The sequence below is a fragment of the Anopheles arabiensis genome, chromosome 2, assembly GCF_016920715.1.
Source record: "Anopheles arabiensis isolate DONGOLA chromosome 2, AaraD3, whole genome shotgun sequence".
Lineage (NCBI taxonomy): Eukaryota > Metazoa > Arthropoda > Insecta > Diptera > Culicidae > Anopheles > Anopheles arabiensis.
Window position 1 is genome coordinate 15575294 of NC_053517.1, and position 23283 is coordinate 15598576.

The 23283-nt window shown below is 46.4% G+C and overlaps 1 protein-coding gene across 15 annotated transcripts in view; it reads right to left on the reverse strand.

Annotated features, from left to right (window-relative positions):
- The window catches only part of LOC120908893, a 160655-nt gene that overhangs the window by 43857 nt on the left and 93515 nt on the right, over positions 1–23283 (reverse strand). For all 15 annotated transcript variants that reach the window (XM_040320389.1, XM_040320391.1, XM_040320386.1 and 12 more), the window contains 2 exons: positions 13322–13431; positions 13048–13213 (listed from right to left, as the gene is read on the reverse strand). In XM_040320389.1, coding sequence (XP_040176323.1) covers positions 13048–13213; positions 13322–13431 — 276 coding nt within the window. The remainder of the gene's footprint in view (positions 1–13047; positions 13214–13321; positions 13432–23283) is intronic.

Consider the following 23283-nt stretch of genomic DNA (forward strand, 5'->3'; position numbering starts at 1 on the left):
TAAAGTCCATCACTCCGACCCCGGAACGAGCCATCTTAACGACCGTGCGCCAGTGTCCCATAAAGGCTGACCTCACTGTACATCATCGCATCGCCCGAGAGCCGCAATGGCGGTCAAAAGACGGGCGTATTGCTTAATCGATTCTTTCCCTGGAAGTTTGTTTTGTCTTTGTCATGGATGGCGAGTGTTGGTAAGCTGACTGCTGACAGCTCATCGGCAGAAAGTTGTCAACAAGCTTCGAACTATGAAGCAAAACCAGCGAGCAATGCAACTAGTCAGAGGCTAGAACTGTCCTAGTAGGCCGATTGTACAAGTTTTGATAGCTACATACCGTCTTTTATCGTCCATCGTGGTTTATTGTTCGTGTCGTGTTGAGATGTAATCGTAAAAAAAACAACAACAACAATACTATTACCAACCTGTAACGAGAGGAGAAGAAATACCGTATGTTAGCTGCATCTAATCTAATCAATCCGATAAGCATGAATTACGTGAGCTGTATGTGATAGTATGGGGCGCAACGGCAGCGGAGGTGAATGGGCAATCAAACCAGCTGGCAATTTATCTAATGACCGTTCGCCCAAACGAAAGCGAGCAAGCTGGTGTGCGGGGGGTACGATAAAAAATTCATTCATTGCTAGGCTGCACGCTTTCATTTCCTCCAATAGTCAATAATGTTATATATCGGAAGCGCGTCCACCTATTCCACCGTATTTGCCCATATTAACATAACCCCTCTTGCGCCTCTGGCGGGTTGCTTCGAACGTTCCATGCCGTGGATCGAATGGACAGCTTACTCCCCCTTCCATCTCGCCACCGAAACGGATGCTAAACGTGCAGTGGAATCCAATTTTGCTGGCGAGAAAACGCGCGCCTAGCCTGGGCCGGATCGTGGATTCACCCAGCACGCCGCGCCGAAAGGTATGCAATCTTTTCGCATTACCAAGATAAAGTTAATGCCATTATCGTCGTTTCCGTTGTGTGGTGGCCTGTTGGTCTTTTCCTCCCTGTTGTAGCTTTCCTTTCCGCTTCTATTCCCTCATTCTCTCTCTCTCTTTTGCTCCAATGTTAGTTAAAGTTATATCATGGAGTGGAGAAAGAAGCCGCCGCCATAACTTGCCATAGAAAGAAAAAGAAATTTCCACCAAGTGTGTGTGTGTGAGTTGGCGAAAAAGAAAAAGGCCTACCGTATTCACTCACTACTGCCGGCCTGTTCACATTATCATCCTTCCCATCATCATGGTAATCATCGCGATGGCCTCGTACGCAGAAAGCTCACACGTATGCGGGCACACACACACGCACGCATGGGAATACGAGCGTGTTGTAACAAATCGAGATAAAATCGCTTCCAACTGTATGTGTCTGTGTGTGTTGGGTGGTAGTTGTTGGGAGGACGGGACGAGTGGGAGCGGTTGCTATTTGCATGCGTGTAACATGCTTGTGTGCGAGAGTGTGGAATGGTGCGTGATCTCGATATAATAAATGAAATCGAGTTAAAATTGCATACCAACAGGCGCCAGCAACTTCAGCACCGGAACGAGTCTGCATGCGTAGAGACGATTCGAAGCAGGGAGCATAGTTGTTGACGACGACGACGACGACGACGAGGTGAAGGAAGTTGATGATGATGATGATGATGGTGGTGGAAAAAGCTGTAGTCTCGACTGGCGCCTCGAGTTGTGAGTGTTTTTTTACTCTCTTTTGTGTAATGAAGAGCAAAGCAAATGGGGTGAGTACACATATTCTCAAATACAAACACACACACACATACGGAGGGACCCCCGAAGAGTGCAAATTTCCGGCCACTGAAGCCAATGCGTTTGGCTTACCAGACACCGGGCAACCAGACGACGGTGGCGCACATTGATAGACTTCAGGCGCTCCTGCATGATGATATGCAACAAGCTGGTTCAAAGATCAAATACCACTTTCGTTGTGGTGGCAGTGGCAGAAGCGGTGGAAAGGCACGTTTTCGGGCACGTGTTTGTGAGTCAGCTTTCATGAGCTCATCACGGGAGCAAAGGCTGAGCTGGTGTGCTGAAAAGTCCAGCTCGGTGTCGGAATTGCTGCCCACCCCGGAAGGTTCGTCCGTTCCGTACAGGGACAGGGTGCATCACTGTGAGGGCTATTGAGACAATTGAACGCTTCCAGTACGGTTCACCAGAGCCGGGTGGGTAAATTAAAACACAGTCAAACACACACAGACGCCCAGTTTCATCAAGACGATCGCAATAAAATCAATTAGCAAACGCTTCGGCCCTAGACGTACGGTCCGGTGGCGTGTGGTAGAGTGCATTCATCATTTGTTTGAGGAGGGAAGTTTGCTGAACAAATCCGGAAGGTTGAAGTGTTGAAGTGGGTTCGCTCACAAAAGGGGGCCATCGAGCTTAAGCACGGCCCGAACAAATCGAGCATGTGATGGTGCAGTGTCAGCATGGTCCTTAGTGTCCTTGGTGGGGCTCGCTCCGGGGCTCGATCGCAACAGAGGAAAGGGGATATTAATTGGATTTTAATAATACATTTGTGGAGGATGATGCAATTCCAAAGTGTACTGTTGCCAGGGAGCAAGGATAGGGAGTGAAATCGGTCAAGGATTATTACACCCTTTACGTTCGGAACGGATTGGAGCGTATGCTTTGACAAACCCAACTGGAAATCCTTCCGTGCAATCAAGCGTACGGTGTGAATGGAGCAGTTTTGTTTGATTGTTATTGCGGGACAAAAGAAACACACGCGTGGCGTACGCATGGATGCAGTTATTGTACATGATGGGTCGTTACCGTCAAATGGTCGATTAAATGGCAACAGATTTGCCTCTTACTTACTTACCCCATGATGTTTGTAATCAGTGCTACTTTCTCAGCCCACCGCTACAAACACTACAAACGGGCTGCAATTCGTTTACATTAAGTCGCCCCATGCATGCATGTTTAATAAAGTGTGAGCCTATCGTGCTTCCCAAACGCTGCCCCATTTTCCCACGACCGGTGTGAAAAATGTGAACCCATTAGTGTTAAACCGTGCGCTGGTGGTTGGATTCGTTCCAGTCGCGTTCCTTCACAACGGCGACCGCCCAAGCTTCCCCCCCCCCCACCCGCTTACCGCAAGTGTTTGCAGGTGGCGGTCGTTGATACAACCAGCAACGCCGGCACGCAATGCTTTGGTGATGATAATTGATGGCGAAAGTTGGAACTAATTAGCGTCATCGTGAGCACACGCTCGCACACTGTTCGCCCACTGTCAATCGTATTTCAGGCGCACGGAAGGCGCCGACAGCACACGGTGGTAAATGGTTTATGTTTGACTAAGCTCCAAATGGTTTCCCAAGCGTGGAGCTGTCCAAGCGCAGCGGGTAAGAGATGGTTCGCTGCCAGAGGATTTAGAAGTTTGTCTTACGCGGGTGGCGAATAGTTGGCGAAGGTTGCGAACGAAAATGTACATAGTTTCGTTTGTTTACTTTCTGGGATGGGGTCTGGCAAACACAACCCGCGCAAACACTCACTCGCGAATGGTGGTGCTGGTTTGTGGTTAATGGTGGCACCGGTACAGAGCGGTACGAGGGCTGAAGTTGAAATGAGTGGAGTAACTGCAACCAAAGCCGCTGATGAATGGGTTTAGCGGGGATGCTTTTAATGAGCCATTAATGGATTAACAAACTCGGGTTTTGGTCGCTTCATTGAACCGGGAAGCTTATGAATCAGTTTGGTTTGGCCTTCCAATGGAGTGACGGTCTGCTGATCAATTTTAGTTAAGTAACAGAGGCTCCAACAGTGCTCCACTCATACTCACATGTCTGCCACATGCTTTTGGTTGTGATTTAAGTTGCTCTGGCGTTCAAATAGCAGAAAATGAACTGCGTTTGAAGGAGAAAAATCTATCCCTTTCTCCACGCTATAGATCCCGCCGGATTGCCGGATGATTGCATTCTGGCGTCCCTGGCAAGTACGGCCCCTTGTGCGTTTGACAACCGAATCTGAATTGGAAGTGATTTCCATGCATGCTTGAACCGGGTGCTACGTTCTGCATCGAACAGTCTTTTGTGCCCGAGACAGTATGCAAATGCAGGCACTCACCAGCGTTCCTGCTAGAGCACGACCGGAACGTTCCGAGCACAAAAGTTGACACTGTTTTGTGAGTGTGCTGAAGGGAGCTTTCTTCGAGCGTGAAGTTGCATCGAACAGGACTTGGCTGTCGAGTGAAGATAGCACAACGCTGCCATAACGTTTCCCAGCTGCTACGGTGGGAAGATTATGTTATTTCGAAGTCACACGATGGCCGAACGACGGCCGTGGACGGGGGCGGGGGTGTAGGGAAATGTTTGCTTAAAGTTTCCGTTGCATCTTTTCACCGCTCCCTGCCCCCCGGCATGGTGACATAGAAATCGTACCAAAGCGACACGGGTGTGATTTTCAAGTGATTAACATCCATTATTCATAATTCACCCGATTTTGGAAGTTTCCGACTTCATCCAACGGTAGCATTGGAGGTGGAATTTTCCGCACCACGCCCGGGAGCAAGTTTTGTGTCATTTCATGCTAACGGCTTAACGTTACGCCACCGTACTTGCGACTTGAGTGTTTTGAGAGTGCATGGGGGACGGATTTGGCGAAAAGTTTTCCCGTTTTTAGCGGACGCTCGGTTGGACGGAAGCGAAGCTCGAATCGATCATCATTTCACTCGTCAACGCGTCGCCGTTACCGTATCTAGGAGAGTTGTGCGAATTTTCCGAAATCAGTGTCACTACGGTAGCTAGGGCGAGGGCGGTGCGAATGGGCGGAACAAAAAGTTTGTCCACCCATCGTCACCCACTTGTCACCGACCGTGAAGAATTAGCTGACGCGTGTGCTAGGCGTCGTCGACTAATCATGGAACCGATCGAGCACTGCCATCCATCATTCAGGTTTACTTGGCACCACGAAGCTAAGGCGGTTAGCGTCTTTGGAGCGTCTTTCGTTCGCGTGTAAAAGATTGAATAAAAACTTTGTGGTGGTATTGTTAAAGGGCAAGAAGGAAGCGTTCCCTTTGATCGAAAGTTCCGGTGAAATAGCGTTGAATTAAACTGAGGCGCGATACCAACACAACACTGAAATATGACTCATAGTTAACTTTGTAAACATTGGCTACCGCAAAACCAAGCAAACTTCAACCATCAATTAGCACAAATTAAAGGAAAACAAACTCCGGCTCGGCAAAATCAAAACCAGCGTGGAAAGTTTAATTTGTGTTGGTGGCATTTCTGCTCCCTGACAGCGAACGATTTTCAGATCAGATATCCGAAGCGACAAGTCGCTTAATTTGGGTGTGTATCAATCCCGGGTGATCGTGATTGCGACAGCTAGGCGACCGTGATTGTCGCTTCGTTCATTGATTGGTTTCGTTCACATTGATTGTGGTTCTTAAATTTGCTTGTCAACTGTTGAAAGCGTAGGAAAAACAAATGAATAAATTAACCACAGCTGATTGGAGTGCGGTTGTCTGATGACGAAATATGATTTCGTGATAAGGAAATGAGGCGAAGCGGCTGAGCGTTGGTTGTTGGTATTTTTGAAGCTACGTAATGTAACGCCATCATGAAACGAAACAACGTGCTGTACGCTATAGGCTCAATTGGGAATTTCACGATACACTATTTATTTTATAATTTATAATATGAATATTATTTTGATTAAATGATTGAATTGGTGTATGAATATAATTAATTGGAGAACGTACGTTTTCATGTCACCAAGAGTGCAAATACGATACTAGCTTTATCATGGTTGGTGGAAACTATGATAATGAATGAATTATTTAAAAAATTTCAATTGCAATATCCGTCACGAAATGATTCAAAATTAAATGACATTTTTATAGTTCATAGGAAAGTTCTGTTATGATTGAATGTTTAACCAATTCTAATCATATTGGAATGCCTTATCATCTCATCTAAACAGCTTTAAGCTTGTTCGCTAATTGATTCCTGCCTGTTTGGCTCATTTATTTGTAGCAAAATGCGTGTGCATCACACTATCTACGATTATCCCGTTGGGTGAAGCTGACGCGTTAACAGCTATTTTATTTTGTTTAGCATTAGCAAAAAAAAACCTTATTGCTCTCTCTCTCTCTCTTTCTCCCACACACACACACACATATTACGCAACCGTTTAAGCAGAAATCGTTTCGCTATCAAGTCTGCGGTTTGGTTTGCTAAAATGTTTAAACATCCGCACCGCAGCAAGCGTCCCGCTGCGGAACGAGAAACAAACCCCCCCAGGCCGTGGCCCCAGGGAACGGTGGAGTATCGTTGAAATCAGCACAACCACCACCACCACCACCGGTACCACCATTTAAGCGTGTTCCGTGCTAGCAGGCCACATTTTTAATGGCAATTAAAAATGTATGCAAATCAAGAATTTAATCGTCCATTTAACCGTGCCCGTTACCATCACCGTTCGATGTTTGCTCATCGAAATGCTGTTCGCTCGCATCGCGCACTTCCGGCCATCCCTTCCGCAGCAAAGTGCGGCGGGTTCTGATAGCGTGCCCCTGCTTCTACCCCGTCCTGCTCTCCTGCTGGATGCCTTTTCAAATGTAAATTAAGTTGTTCGAGCAAGTCGTTAAAGGCCGTTTTCCTTTGGCCGCCGGGGGAGTTGAAGTTCGGTTGTGTCGGTTTTTCTGTCATTACGTGTACGTCGTGTGGCTTTGTGAGTGTGTTTGTATGTGTGTGTGTTATTGGTGTGCTGTGGGTAAGCTTCTGGGCGGCACATAGACGACTCGTCAACACGAGTCGGGCCTCACAACGAAAGCTGCCACGGGTGCAGCCACGATGGCGATGGCAAGCCAAAGGCGTTTGCGTCCTTAATGGGTACGACTGGCACGGTTGAAGGGGAGTGGCGTTCTTTTCCATACTTCTATCGAGTGCTCCATTTTCCGGTCCCGATACCCGGATCTCGTAAACATTGAGCACCACCATCACCAGCCGAAAGCCGACGCGAAAGGAATTCATCGATTATCGGTTTCGCTTTTCCACACTATTTTTCCATTGGTTTGCCGGAGGAAGCTCACACTCGTTCTTTGTACCATCCCTTTTTGCCCGATTCCACCCATAAAACGATCGATAGGAAAGGAAGGAAAAACGATTGCCACAGACACAGTTTTCAAGAAAGTAGGAAAGAGAGAACAACAAAGAGCATAGAAGATAAATGAAGAAAAAAAAAGAATGGAATGTGGCATAGGATGGAAATAGGGTTCCGCTTAGGTTATGGGCGCACTTTTTTTTCTTCTTCCACTTCTGCTCATGAGGACAGAGAACTTCGATGGAACGGCTTCCGGTGGAGGTTTTATTTTATTTCATTTTAATCTACCCAACCCGATCACACGACAGCCGATGTCGAAATAAGCGCAATCGCAAGCGATGCTCCGTGTTCGATGGCGCCTTGCCGTGCGCCGTACCATGGAGCGTTGGGATGGGAAGTCGACCTCGATCCGAAACCATCCAGCGAACCGAAGCAAAACAAGTGATTAATTAGAAATGACAGGAAGTGAAAAGTGGAAATCGTCCTCGTAATGACAGATATTAAGGCTCTCTTGCCATTCCGTGCTATCGGCACGGGGCGCTTTATCCTTACCGCACTACTCCCTGGCAGTGGCAGTTTTGGTTCTCCAGCTCGAGGGTGTGTCTGTGTGGCGGCCTGTTTGCTTGTTGGCTGCACATTCCAGCGCCCATCTCGGCGGGTCGGGGGTGCTATTTTTATGCTGCCAACGCCGGGACAAAACGCACGCGAGTGAAATTCATTTAATTGAAGCTTATCATTTGCATTAGCCCGGCTGCCTACTGGCTGGCACTGGCGTTTCGAGAAACGTGTTCAGCTTGCATTCGCCTCGTGTACGCTTCAAAGGACTGACACTGTGTAATGAGAGCGAGGAAAGAATGATGGACAGGAGAACTTTTACACTAGTGAACACGGTACAGTTGACTGGAACGGAATTTTACTCGATCGAACGCAAATACCAACTGACACCAATTGAAACAAGACACTACGCCCGGGTGGAGAATGGAGCTCACCGAAAGAAAGGTTCGGGCCGACCGGGGGGAGAGGTGAGGAGAGATGGTGGTAGAGAAAATGGCACTTTTTTGCTGATGATGGTCAGCTTCCACTTTTGAACGACGGCCCGCGAAGCAGCTGGGAATGTTCGTGTTAATGATGAAGCACGTTGATTAAATTTTCAATTTTCGACTGTACGGACAGGACGGCTTGGACTGCTGGACTGGTTGTTTTTGTCCGGACGAACCAACCCCTATCGATTGCGGGCCACTTTACCGCTGCAACAGGAAGTCACACCGGGAGACTGCCTCAAAGCTGACACCAAATGGCACAATGATTAAACGGATCGAACTCGTCGAATTCGATTGGGAGGAAATCAAAATTGCAATAAACTTGGGCTCGAGCCGAACTGAACGCCATCCGAAGTTGGACGCCTTCTGCTTCGCCCAACTACTCAGTGTGACTTCCATGCACTAACAGAGCCCAACCAGGTTGGTGAAAACCAATCAACGTATACTTTTTTAATCAATTCTGATGTTGCGCGCAATTTCATCGACCCAAAAAAAAGCACTCCACCAGTTGCTGGAAAGTGTAAGATGTGCAAAAAAAAAAGAGTCTGCAACTGGTTGAAAGAGTTTCACTGACGTTTCACTCAAAAGATGTAAAGAAATAGCATCCAAAAAAAAGAGTATCCTTTGATTGCCTTCAAAGTTGGGGATGCAGTATTGGGGAAGTAAATTTATAGATTTTCCTCTCTCCCACCGCACAAAAGCGCATCGATGCATTAACGATCAAAAGTTTAAAGATCGCTTTGCTCAAGTGCTCAAACGAGTGGATGAAAACGCAAACTGGAATGAATTTTTAACGAGATCCGTTTTTCGCTACATTCGCTAATCACTTTCCATTGCTGTGTGTCTGCACACACATACACACACACAATGACGAACATTCATAAGGACAGTGTCAAGATTTTTCCACTCCACCGTGAAGTTGATAAGAAGCGACGGGGACGAGCGAAAATTTTCATCCAACACAACCGCTCTCACACTCCACGATCCACCTCCCCCTGCCAAAAAAAAACTACCATTTTCTATTTTCCAATCAACATTATCGTCTCCCATTCGTTTCGCTTCGTATCGCACCGCACCGAAGCTTTGCCCTTTCCGGGGCACGGCACGAACTTGAGCTGCCCCGGCGCCGTGAAGAACCTTAGCGGTGAATGTGTCTCAACGCCGGTACGGTACCGCAAAGTGAAATGGCAAAGTGACAGGAAATAAAATCATTTCAGAAAGCGCTGGTGTGCCACACTAACACAACAACAACACCAACAAAAAAGAGACACCAAATTGGGCCAAACGCTAGTCCGAACAATGGTTGAAGCAAATTTATAATGGAACCGTAAGACTCTTTCTCTGGTTCGCTCGTTCCCTATCCTCGGCGATGGGAGTGTTCGATACGATAGGAAATGAATGTCTTGTTTGCATTTCCCTTTTGTCAACTGTAACAAAAGATGGAAGGAGAAGGAGGAGGAGGAGGAGGAGGAGGAGGAGGAGAAAGATGAGTTGTATGCTTATGGTGGGGTCGCAAGTTAAAAGAAACAGTCAGCTCAATTTACTAAAAATAAAGCTTACAACAAGTCAGGCAAGACTGTGCACCCCAAGTATTGGTATCTAGCGGGAAAGAATGACGCTTTGTGTAATGCTTGCTGTAAGTATATGTTTGTAGAATGTTTTGCAGGACCAGCAGAAAACAAATCAAACAGCAAAAACTATGAACTCATCCCCCACATCGTTCCTTCCCCAAGGCCAAGGACGTTGTTAGGTTCGTTCATTGCACAACCGTGGCGCTGGCGGTACAGGCAACCACTGTATCCTCGAACGGATGTGCAAAGTATTTGTCAATTGAAACATTCCTCTAGGAATGGTTCTGGAATATTTAACCACCCCAATACGTCCCACCCAATACGTCTGTCAAGTGGCAGCGCATTGCGTTCTGGCTCATCGCGTTCAAAGCGCTCGCGCGCAGCTACTGCGCCCTAGCAGCGGTTCCGCTTGCTCTGTACCGACCTTTGCACAAGCAAACGGGCGACCCTGCTGGTTCGCGTTTGCAAGTCACTACTACCGGTCAGCTACTACCGGACAGGCAGCCACCTAGCCGCGCTGCGATGTGTTATTTGCACGAGCGCACACCCGTGCATCCCGTCCGGCTTCAACTATTTGACATTTCAGCCCGCCAGCGTGTGCGCAACTGGCAGGCGCAAAACATTTCACCCGGGACACAGCTTTTTTTTTGTCTAGCCAAAATGTCCAACCGGAATGCAAGCAAGCGAGCGGCCGGGCGATGAGATCTCAGGTTGGGAATGGTCAGGCTGGGAATGGCGGGACGATGAAGGAATAGAAACATCATCATTGCCCGAAACACTCACACATGCAGACACACACACACACACTCAATTGGACAGTTTTCAGTCAATATTTCCCCGTTGGTATTGGTACGGGTGGAAGTGATGGGCTGGTAGGATACAGTCCAAGTCCCTTGTGAACGATTGGCCCACTTTTGGGGTCTCCGATGGGGGCTGGTGCCGTCCTTCAGTTCGGTGCTACTGTTTGCTGAACGTGTTTTGAAAGTTTGAACAGAAAAAAGGAACATATGTGCGTGTGTGTGTGTGTGTGTGTGTGTGTGTGTGTGTGTGGGAAGGTACGTGTGCTGGTTTATGTATGCATGTTTGCTTAGAAAGTTTCAGTTTTCCTCCCTGGCGCAGGAACGGGCAGGAATGTTGGGAGGGCAAGCCACTCGGTTCAATTGCGCTGGACATTCGACAGCAACAACAGACAGCGACAAGATAATGGAAGGCGAAACGGCAAAACGGCACCGCTCCACAGTGGTCATCACTACAGGGCCACCGTTACGGACCGTTTTCTTCTACCACACGTGATTGTTTGTTAGCGAGTTGCGAGTGTGCCGGGAAGGGTGAGACACAGCAGTCACTGTGCCATTACTTACCATTAGCCGATGGGTTTGACAGGCTACTGCACGGAGCTTTTTGTTGCTAAGTGAAATTCTCCGAATGGGAAAATCAAACCGGCGATACCGGGTTGGGTAAAGCTTTGTCACGGTATCAAGAACACGCCAGCCAGTCAGGACGTATTTAGGGTAATTTTTGGTCAAAGCAACCGGCGACTTGGATTTACCTTGCTGATGCAGACACAAAAAACCAATGCAATGCTCTATAAAAAGCTTCTTTTTGCTTGACACTTTGTATATGGCAGTTGGAATGAAAATGGTCTCAATTTATGCACAGATTTTCATAAAAGATAATTGATTTTAAATGTAGGTATAGCTGATATCTAGGCAAAATTCCAAAAAAACAAATAAAGATTAATTATAAGTAGGGATGTTGCTACTTTTGACCTAATTATGTGGTAATGTATTGAACTAGCATTATTTTATTAAAAATCTACTCTATTTTTTGTATCTTATATGCAATATATGGCTTTTTTGTAATATGTTGTAACCTACTCTTGATTCTGTTTAAAATTACCAGTTTTTTTCAATAACCATTTTGTCTTTTGGTATGCCAAAAATGCTCTTTTTATTTCAGTGAATGTTCATTGATTTTCACCTACATTCCACTGCTTATTTTTCGCAAACGGCTCCACTCGGGATGACTGCTGTGTGAGACACAATACATTGCCGTTACTGAGCACCAGCCTGTTCGTCCGTTTGCCCCTGTTCCGGGTGCTGTTTGGGCGAACACGGGAATCGATTTTCCCGTTACGGTTGTTTAGCTTGCTCCATGCTCGCGTATCAAACAGTCCGCCCTACTTCCCTCTCCGGTACGGTACAATGCATTTTTGATGCCATTCCGCAAACTGATTGCATCGGAGCATATGGCGGAAATCGAAAAACCTCCCCACCCTCCCACACACACTTACAGGCGCGAATTTCATCCATTTCATCCATTGGTATGTGACATTTATGAGCCGCCTCCCCTTTTGTCAATTCCGTCCTGCTAAATGGGGCTGAGGTTAATCCGCAGCACTGTGGCGCAAGGGACAGGGGCGGGTTGCTCATTAAAATAAGGGCCACAGGGGGACGGGGTAACAGAGGAAATGTCGTGAGTGAGCGGAAAAGATTGCTTTCACCGGAAATCCTTGCTGGAACCGAAATGCGAACAACCCTTCGAACGGCGGCAGCATTCTGCTGGAGTGGGACGATCATGGCAGCAACACTTGGCTTGTCTCCACCCCCCCCCCCCCCTCAAACACTCCCCGCCTTAATTCCCGATTGCGTGATTTTCGACAATCAATCGTTGGGGAAAAAAAAGTAGTTCGGGTGTTTGGGTGGGGACCAGCGGGAGCCGTCACCTCGCATCGAACCAGGGTTGACGGTTTGCAGCACATAATTAATGATGCGCACGATTGGACTGATTTGTGGTTGGTTGATTTGCCACGTTTTCCTGGCAACTTCCCCTGTGCCTTCCTCACTTCGGCGCTGTCTCAATTGGCTGTCAGTGCTCGTGCACCCTTTTTCCATCCCCAACGGTGGAGCCGAAGCCAATTCAGGAGGGAGGGTTAAGAGAAGTTAAGAGGACCTGAAACAGGCCGACGGAGCCGAGGAAAGCGATCACCATTCCACTCCAATTCGTCACCGGGAAAACGGGATCTCGATGAAAGTGTTGATGAATGAGAGCGAATCGTTTGTGCGTTGCGCTGAAGGGTTTCCCCTCGCACCCATGCTCGCATTCCGCCTGGGTATCGGGGTGGAATTTATGCTTCATGAGGCAATTTCTTCACCTGCACGGAACGATCGATAGTGAACGAAACGTTGGTGGTGCGGAAAGGGCTCGGTGTGTTAATTAATTGTGCCCCAATAAGTTGGGAAAGCATGGCGTGACAATTATGCAGCAAACACACAAACAGGTATACCGCTGTTTATCGGGAATTGGTTTCTATTTGGGCCACGCGGGAACCAAACAACACGAGCGCAAAAAAAAAAGCAAAACAGAACTCCATCTTACCTGAACAAGCTTGCGGTGGCAGTGGAAAGATGAGCGTGGTGGAGCTTTTTCGCCGTGCCACAGCGCAACCTAATGACTGTGGCTTAAAGCTTCGTAGCTGCTGCATAAAGTCCGAACACTCCATCAGGGCAACGTCTGCGAAGTGCAGATCGCAGAGGATTTGATTCTGTAACACACACACAAACACACAAAAAGACGGCAGATCAGTAAGGAGAAAAAGGCAATTGTGGTGTAGTTTTAAGGAAGCAAGGAATCACGATGACCAATAACCTACCTTGAACCGTCTTGCACGCTTCTGATTGGGGCCAGTTAGGTTGAGACCACATGAGTTGCACCTTAAACATTCCTCGTGATAGTGATTGTTCTCATACAGCGGCGAAGGCTCTGTAAAGAGGGCAGAAGAATGTACAGTGGTGTTAGCGGTTGGTGAAGTGATTTCATTGAGCTTCAATTTTCATTCGTATTTTAAGAGCATGGGAACTGTACTGTAAAACGTTTTAAACGAATAGGTACAAAAATGATTCATTAAATACATTTTAAAAATCATTTTAAGTTACAAAAATCTGTGATCTCGTTCGATCAAACTAAATAAGAATAAATGTTAATGGAATAGTTTCTTGACGAGAAACTACAAGACGATAAATTATGCATCGATGAAGTAGCTCTTATTCTCTTAATGCAAAGAGCTGCAAGCACTGCAAGCTGATTATTCGTAGTTTCCAACTATTTCCCTTTACTTTGCCGTCCTATTGAGTTGAAAATTTTCATTTTTACAGCAATACTAATAGTAAATCAGTGACAAAAAAAGAAACGAAACACGCTGAATTCAGCCGTGGGAGACGTAAAAAAAATATATTTGAGCTTAAAACACAGAATGACAAGAAATACACAGATTAGTTCATTAGTTCATATTTATGAGAACATCATTATTTTTATGAATCACAAAAAGCAACTCATCAACAAACAACATCTGGAGAATTTCATCAAAGAACTTCATCACAACAGGGTTACTAAGCTACCGAACCACTGTGTGAATAGTGAGTGTTTTTTCCATCAATAGCTTAGTTGCTCATACCAAGGGAAGAAAAAACCACTGGGAGAAAATTATCATTTTTCCCTGCTGGACACTCCAACGTGCCTGGTGATAGCTGACAGCAGGGGTTGAGAAAATTGTTTGATTGAATGTAGCTGGATTCTTCCACGTTCATTGGGAGTCGATCGTGCAGATGGAGCTCAACGACGCACCACAGTGCAGTAAATTGATGCAGTCAATTGGAAGTAAATTGTTCACTGTCGCTAGATGAGGTAACGAATGGTAAAATAGGGTAAATAGAGTAAAGGAAACGTGGACGTGCTCCGCCTCTTTACGCTTCTTAGCAGACGCTACGCGTCCAATCGTACCGTGCCGTTACGGATGGATGGTAAGAAAAATGGACAATTTGTCGGTATTTTACTTCCATATTTCAGCTGAAGGGACAGCAGCATGAAACGTAGACAATTGAGATGAAGAAAAATCAGTCATGCCAATGCATCACTAAGCAATAAACACAAGCAATGGACACTTATTTCGATAACAGGTCATATTTAGCGTATGAGCTGCATTGTTCCGAGCATTAATTCCATTGTAAGCCATGTGGCATGGATGTAACAGAGTTAATAAATATATTGATTGTGATTAAATAATCAATTTTGACGCTTCCGTCTGCAAAGAAACTTTGCGCCCTAATCGATGCTCCGAAGAATATAAATTAAATTATTATTATTATTAATAGATTCGTGTTTTCACGTAGCGTGTTAGCTTGGTTAAAGTTTGCTCCATTTTCTCTCGGCACTAGTACAGTGCAAGCAATTATTTCCGTACGAACCAATTAATAATGGCCCCCGTTTGCCCGCTCAGGCCAGAGAGCAGCATAATTCATCAGCACAAAAAGGCATGTACGACTCATAACTGTACTGGATCAAATCCAGATGCGTAGCATCGACGCATAAACGCCAGAAAGAAAACTCTGCTTTCCCCGTGCTTCGTGCAATGTGTGTGTGATGGAAGGTTGTGCATAAAGTGTGCGGACCTGTGTACGGATGCGATGCTAGTTAATGGTGCTTGGGAGATGAGCTCGACAGCTGCTAAAGCACCAAAGTTTATTATTTATGTATCGAATTATGGGTAACGCCCAGGGGCCACCCTAACATATCGTACACTCTTGCCATCCTTCCCATCCCTGGTTGGGGGTTTCCTCCCCGGCCATCCCCGGAGAGGGGGTTTCCCAGGGAAATCTATTACTCTCTGCACCGAGCCACCGAGGGCAAGAGTGCTTGAGCGAGTTGGTGAAAATGATTAGCAGCGTGAACCCGCCCGGGGCGGGATCGTGTGCATGGTGGGGAAGATCTAGGAACAGATACACCATTTGTTATGCTGCTCCCCATTTGCTCGCTGATCTTCCTGCTGCTGTGGTTTCAAGCGGACCTCCGTACCTGCCGATCGATGGCAGCAATGTTACCGATTTGCACCGGGAAGGAGTTGGAAAATGTTTTTTTGCATTCACCTTTCTGCTCAAGGGATAATCTTGCACCGCAGCGAAGGGAAAGTTGTTGTTTGCCACAACTTTTGCCATACGGGAACACGGTTCGTTGGGATGGGTTTGCTCCCACTTCAATGAGCCATAAAAAATCCATCTTCACGCGTTAATGGAAGAAGTGGACCGGGAAAAGAAAATGAGTCAATGTATCTTGTTCCTTTTTTTCATCGCTCCTCTCTTCGGAGTGCTCGGACAAAAGTGATGGAGTTTGGTTTGATACTTATTTTATCTGTTTGGCTACTTTCGTCCTGCAAGGAAAGACTTTCTTTTACGGTCGATGGGTAAAACAGTGACGTATAGAACGGGCGTTAGTGAACACCTGAGCAGAAGCTGTTAGCTGTGTACCTTCTCCAAAATGAAGCTTAATATTTAAAAGCAACACTGCCGGTCAGTTAGTAAATCATGGCACACAGTAAGGAACAGAAAAGAAACCATTACCATCCAGTTCCAGGCATTGAACGTACATTCCCCAGCGGGCTTTGTGTACTGCGTTATTCATCGCAATCGCAGGCAGAAGCTTTGGCCGCGTACCGTATAAATAAAAGTGAGGCCAATATTTTCCGATCGATTTTTTTTTTGCAAGCAGTGACTAAACCAAACTAATCTCGAATTTAATATAATAATTTCATTTCATATCCCTGCTGTGGATGCTCGTCCAACGTTTCCCTCCCCAAGCACAGCATGCGCAAACATCATAACTTTCCTTTTTCCACGTACGCACGGAAAAGCGTACGCTGCATCCCTTGGCCGCAGGTAGAAAATTGCGTGAAAGCGGTGATACGGTCATCAAATATTGATGTGACAGATTGGCCGCACCGAGGACGCAGGCTGATGGTCCAGATGGTCTGCAGGTGAGTTTGGTCCGGTTTGGTCGACCGATTGTAAAGGTTGCGTCCATCGTTTTACTTCGCTTTCGTCCGCGCTCGACGGGGATTGGAGTGGATCGATTAACGGGGCCCGGGGAAAAGGTGAGCATTGATTTTGTGTTGCTTTTCCGTTGCCTTTTTTTCTTGTTTGCTCGTTCCGGGGACGTTTGCTTTTCTTTGTTTCACTCGCTCGTTCGGTTGTCCGTGTGACGACGATAAGGTAACGGCCAAACGGTTCTCAGATTTAATCATACCAACTGTGTATACCGGACCCATGTGTTTCGTGGAAGTGGTTAGAATATGGATAAAGTGTTTGATTTAGGCTAATAATTTCTGCTAAAACATTGACGAAAAATCAACGCTCCATCTTGCGGATTGTTCAACGCAATCTACCTTCAAGCCGACAAAGAAATTACGTTTTATGACACCGAAACTTCCACATTCCATCATGGGCAGGAGGCGTTAATATACGACCAATAAAACAAATGACCATAAACTTTCCCGCTGGCTCACCATTACAAACGATTAAACTTTCGCCGCTTTCGATGATGGCCGTTCGATTTTCGTTTTTGCCATCTTAAAAAAAGGGGAAAAAGGTAAGTCCGATGCCTCACACTTCAGCCTATTGACAGTTAGGATGATAATAAATGACAAAACTTTGAACCTTTCAGGCTTCATAGCGGGAGCGTGATGTGTTTCCAAACGGTCAAGTGACCGCTATCTTATCCACCAGTGCCTTCCGGCCCTCTTGAGAAGCACTCAAAGCTGCTCGAGATGGCGTTCCATTGTTCCCTCCCCCCCGTTTCGGCTTATCTTACCGCAACCCATTCCATTTTGTTGGTGTCACAATTTTTGTGATTTTATCATCGATCGAGCTTATTCGCCGGCGATGGTAGCGGTAATCAGCCCGTCAAAGTGTTGGAATTATTTCCTACCGTTTCTCACGCCCTGCTCCAAAGAAGTGAAATGATGAAAAAGTTAATGGCATTGAATGGAAGTGAAACGGAATAGAGAAAAAATCTTCCCAGGTAATAGCTTCCGAAGGTGTCAAACGACTCTACCGACACTGTGGTCAACCTGTCAAAGTTTACGGCTCCTGGTATTGGAGAGCCAATCGTACGATTGGATATCTTTTCCTCACTGCCAATCCTAACCCACGTGGACCACCAACATGAAGATGATGGAATTCTGGAAAAAGAATTGTGTTAGTGTATGTGCCGTTTCGATGCATCTTGCCTTTGTTGGTTTGAAGTGAGCACCAGAAGAGACATCATGGGATGGTAAGAAAAAAGGACAAAAGTTGAACAGTCTTTTCCGTTCAAAGGTAAGGAGTGAAAATGTTCGTTTCTTTTTGCACCTGTCCGATCGACTTTGGCACTGAGTGAAAAGAGTGTAAAATAATACCTTCCATCACAAGTGCCAGTAGCATTCGGAGTGCGGTTTCTGCTGGTATGTTGGCAGGTGGATTTTTAGTTCTTTTTTTTAAAGAAAAGAGCAGTCTTTGCGATGTCCGGAAACATCTTCATCTTCAGCAGTTGTTTTCTAAACGATGCTTCAGTTGCTAGCGTCAAACAGTAAGCTTTTGTACATTGACAGCTTGCTAGAGCACGAAAAGGAGCCCCCAAAAAACAATAATTAAAACAAACGCACACAACAGTGCGTTAAATAAATCAAGCAAAAGGCTTGCTACCGAACACGCCTCCCAAATCTGTATGGGGAAATTGTGCATAAAGCAACCACCACCGTACGACCCGGCGTGATTGTTTACTCGATGCCACTACCAATAATCACTTCATCAAGCACGCAGAAGGTCATAAACCGACCGGCGTCACCTTGCGGATGCGGTATGCAAAGCGGGTGCCAGGTGCTGTTATAATTGCGAGTGCCACCGCAACTGGAGATGATTAGCATAATACCGACCCGGCAGCACTGAGCCGAATGGGTAGCTAGCAGAAGCTAGCGCTAGCTCTCAGGGTGAGTGGCAATAAAGTACGTTGTTATGATGTAAGCCGATAGTGGGTTTCCGACCTGCCGGAAGGTGCGAGTGTAATAATAAAAGAAAGCGAGCACTCAGCCCGTTTTGGCGGGGGGCTTTGGCCCGCTATTTATTATGGTTATGAGCGCGAGAAAAATGTGCCACTGGGGAGCAGGGTCACAATGTGACCCCGGTGTAGCATGAACGCTTTCCTTGCTTGATTGCACGCCCGTTGTGCCGTTCCGAGTGGGAGGGTTGAATGAATAAAAATAAATCTTTCCGATGAAATCATTAACCTACCATCGGGTGGTTTGGCTGTGTCTGTGTGTGTGCAAAGGAGGGAATATATAAAGCCGAAAAGTTAGAGCGAGAGAGCGAAAGATAGTGCAAGAGTATGTAATTAAGCTTTAGTTAAGCTTGAGCTTGAAGCAATGGGGCAAAGTGCTTCATACACCGCCGAGAGACAACTGCAATAAAATTGAATTAATTCAACACCACCTGACCGTGCAGACCTGTGACATTATTCATTGTGCTTTGGACCGTTGCGCGAGTCGAGAATACTAAGCACCGAACCAAAAAGCTGGAAGAGAGATGCGGTCAGCGACTGATGGCTTGAATTGCAAAAGAAAGCGCACGGCGAAAGAGAAACGCGCCTGTGCTGCTGCTCTAATCCTTGGCGCCACTTGACACTTGGCCACCGTTCAATGGGAAGTGTGCTTCTCCCCTTTTTGTGACTGGTGACACTTTTAAGCTCGCCAGAAATGATGACAAAACGCGAAAGATTTGTCAAGAGAACTGAAGCGAATGCCCATTCTACTTTCTGTACCCCTTTCCCTAACGTTTCTGTCCACGTCTTGAAGATGATACAATTATTCGCATTCCTTCCCCAGCAGCGGTGGGATAAGAACGAGAGAAAGACAAGAAAGGACCCGTCAAAGCACGGAAAATTATCGCAAAACTTGAAAGCGCATCACGCGAAAGAAAGGAGCGGTGTAAAGTGAGGTGCATGGGGGGAAAGAGAGTTTCACACAGCGCAACAACAGCGATTGGGTTGCATAATTTGTAATTTAAAAAGCGACGACGAACCCGCCGCAACCCCCAGTCGAACGGGTCGAGTGGAAATTGATGAAGTGAATCGAGCTGGTGCAACTTGTGAAGTGAACCTCGTGATGAAGTATTTTTACCCTCCGTAATAACTTCCATCCACACTCCGTTCGGCCCGTTGCCGCACTCTACCAACTGCACAATTACGTTCATGAGCTGCGTTTTCCAGTTCATTCTTCGTCAACTAGTTTATCATCATTATATTTGCCGAAACTGGGCTGCTTTCTCGCTCGTACCTTGCTCAGCTATCCAGCGAGCTTTGCTGGCTTTTGTGTAGGATAGCGCAGGCGGGGTGTGATACTGTCGTCAGGCTGCTTCATCACCGTGGTTCGCAGTGGTAAATGTGGTGCGCCCTCGCGACGTAAGGCGCTGCATTTATTGCCCCTTTGCTGTCGTTGCTGCCTCAGTCAAGCGTTGAGTGATGGAATGAATGCACGTCTCTCTTTTGAAATCCTTTGCATATTTCAGGCTTCTGCCATTCTGGAGCTCTTTTCCGCGATGGACGGGCGGCTTTTTTTTGTTCTTCCACTGCGCCAACTTGAAAAGGCAGCGTTGTTTTTGGTGAAGGAATCGCCGTTTCGTTTCGCTTTCATTGCTCCTCTCTTACAATCAATCTTCTTTTTCCCTGATGGAAGATACAGGCCCGTGTAAGGTAACCCGTCAATTTGCGATCGCGTAAGGTTTCTTCCTGCTTTGGTAAGAGAAAGCATTACTTTGGACGTGTTTGTAGGTGGTTTTTTTTGGTGCTTTCGGTATTGCGAGGCGAATTTTGTTCCAGGAACACTTTTAAGCAATCGGAGCCCGCATTGACGTTTTGGAACCGAAAGAAACGGTTGCTCTTTTATGGTTTGACTGAAGGTAGAAAGCTTCAACATCAAACAGAACGTTTCATCTTTTAGAGATTAATCTTATAGAAAATAATTAATTAATCATATTAGAGGTTTGAGTTCAGAGAGCTTTGACAATGGTTAACATGTTCAGTTATATAATAAACCTTTTAAACTACAATGATATTCTATCAATTGTTGCCGCATCGCTTAGGTTCAAATTTATAGTGAAAATACAATTAGAACAATCGCATCTCATGGTTCATTTCGCCTACAAACATCCCCTAAGATAGCATTTTCCAATGGATTTAACAGCAGAATAAAGTAGCATTACACAGTAAGACATCTTTAATTCGTTTCCGACACTGTCTGCCTTCTGCAGGATTAAAGTGCTCCGGGGAAAAAGCTTCTATTATTCCGTGCTTCCCCATACCAAAGAAGAAAAAAAAGCTTAATACGCTTGAACGAAACAACGAGCCGAATAGTTGTCGTTCGTAAGAAAAGTTGTGCTCCGTTCCGTGTTTCGTGTCCCATGACAAAAGGATTACACTTCTCCGAGGCCGATAAATTACGTTCCATATGTCAGTCGCACAGCCGAGACACTTTCCAGAGCCTTTCGTGTGCGTTTCGTGGGCAGGAGAAAGCGGATCGAGTACAGGGGATGCACGGAGGCAACGCGAACAAATGTGGCTTGTCGGACAGATAATGCTGGACATGGCCAAATGTGAGGCGAAAAGAATTTACGACACATAAACACAAACACATACACAGCGAAGGCATCAGGCAAAGGCATTAATCCTCCATCTGGAAAAACGTCTCTTTAAATCGGCGACCATGCAACAAGTGCGCCGTGTGAGCGTCTTGAGCCGAAGGGATTCTTTCTTTATATATGTTTTGCTCGCTTCGCCATCCCCAAGTGTAAGCCGTTTTATATGTCCCGTACGGGGTAGGACAGCAAGGTTCACTTTCGCACATCGGAACGAAATAATAAAATGAAACTCGGCACATCACACCATATCCTGGCCGGTGCTGCTCGATATCAAATTGTAGCACAAACATCAAGGAAGCAATATAATCCCGGAATGAAGAATGTTTCGGGCTAAAGGATGGAACGAAAAAAAGAAAGGAAATGTAGAGCGATCGCCTGAGGCCAAATGTTCGAGGCCAAAGCGGATGTACATGCGGGGTGAAACTCGAATTGAACTCGAACGCCGGAAGGCTGACTCGTGCCCGGTGTACGATGGGGATCAGTTTCGATCGGTATTTCTGTTTGTCGAACAACAGCAACGATGCCTGCTGGGGGACGGTTGCCAGTTGCAACGAGTTTGAAATTCAATTTTACATTTTTTGATTGCATTACTGTGATCCGTCGATGGGGAAGGACACACTGCACACGGTTGCCTTCAACGTTTGGAAAATGTGGTTGTGTGTGTGTGTGTGTGTGTCAGGCAGAGTGAATGTTTGTGTGAGGAATGAAAGATGAAAGAGCAGTAGCAATTGCTGTAGGGCGTCCCAGTCGACAACGTTTCGTGTTGGGATTTTGAGTTAGTCGTTTGACTCGTTTGTTGTACAGCTGCTGGCAGGGATAGAGATATCGTGGAATTTCAACGGTAGAACATATCTTCTTTAATGGAGTATTTTTTTGCTGGCTTTTTTTACCCGTTCTCACTGCTCCTGAGAAGTGTCTACTGTATGTTGCTATAAAAAAAAAAGATGCCATACATTCCCCTGCTCTGGGCGTAACTTTATCCCGTACGCAGCCAGCAGCCTTGCACAAGCCACCAGGCGGCTCCATTGGCTGCGTTTGGCAGTCGGAGACCAGTTTGTTCGGGTAGCACCGACGCGGATTGAAGTGAAGCATGTTACAACGCGAGGCAAATACACCGCAACACACCGAGTAAGGTGACGGCTTCGTTATCTTTTCTTTTCCCCTAGTACACTCAACAACGCGCAGCCGAACGCGTTGAGGGATGCGGGTCTTCTTTATGATTCGTAACGAATTCTTGCTGGTGAAGGACTCGCAAACGTGCCCGTCCGCTCGGTCGCTGGTTCAATAAAGCGTCGCGCGATATTGCTCGCCTTCCACCATCGACGGGTGACGGTTGTTTTTTTATGGCTCGAACAGGTTGTGGCACAGGTCGGCGTAACGTTATAGTGCGCTTTTTGTCAAAGTGTTCCACGACGATTCGGGGCTGAATGGGTGGGAATGGCAAGACGATTTGCTTAACACGAAGGTTTACGAGCATGGGTGGACTAAGAGTTACAGCAAGGGAAAAAGTCTTAAAGCTGGATGTTCCTTCCTTTTCAGCTTCTTGCAAGCAACCACCGTGGCATTCTTCGACGTGAGCATGATTTGCCTTTCGCATGGGATTGCGAATCATTTTAGTACCATTTGCAGCAGCAAGCTTACCCGCCATATCCCGAACATGTGTCGTGAATGTGTGTGTGTGTGTGTGTGTGTTTGATGTGTGCCCTGGGCCGGACAAAATATGCTAATAGACTCGAAGCGTGTTTGATGGCGGAAGGACAGTTGGGAGAAATTGCCTTCGGGGCGGAGATTATTGCTCGCTGTAACTTTGCTCACCTTAGGAGGAAATGAAACAAAACCTTCTGCATCGATCGATGCTTTTGGAAGGGTTGGAATCGTCCTTGGAATATCCCAAAAAAAAAAAAAGGCACGACAACCCCATCGACCACACATCGACACCGAACGCCATTACCCACGATTCTGTTCGCTCGTTTATGAAAAGGGTAAAAGGGCATTCCAGCAATCAACCGTAGCTGATTCAAATAGAAACTGGGTTTGATGCAGGATTAGTATGGGTGTCGCTTTTCCGGGTTTCTTAAATTAACGATTGGAGACCTAAAACGAGCACCATCCAGATGGA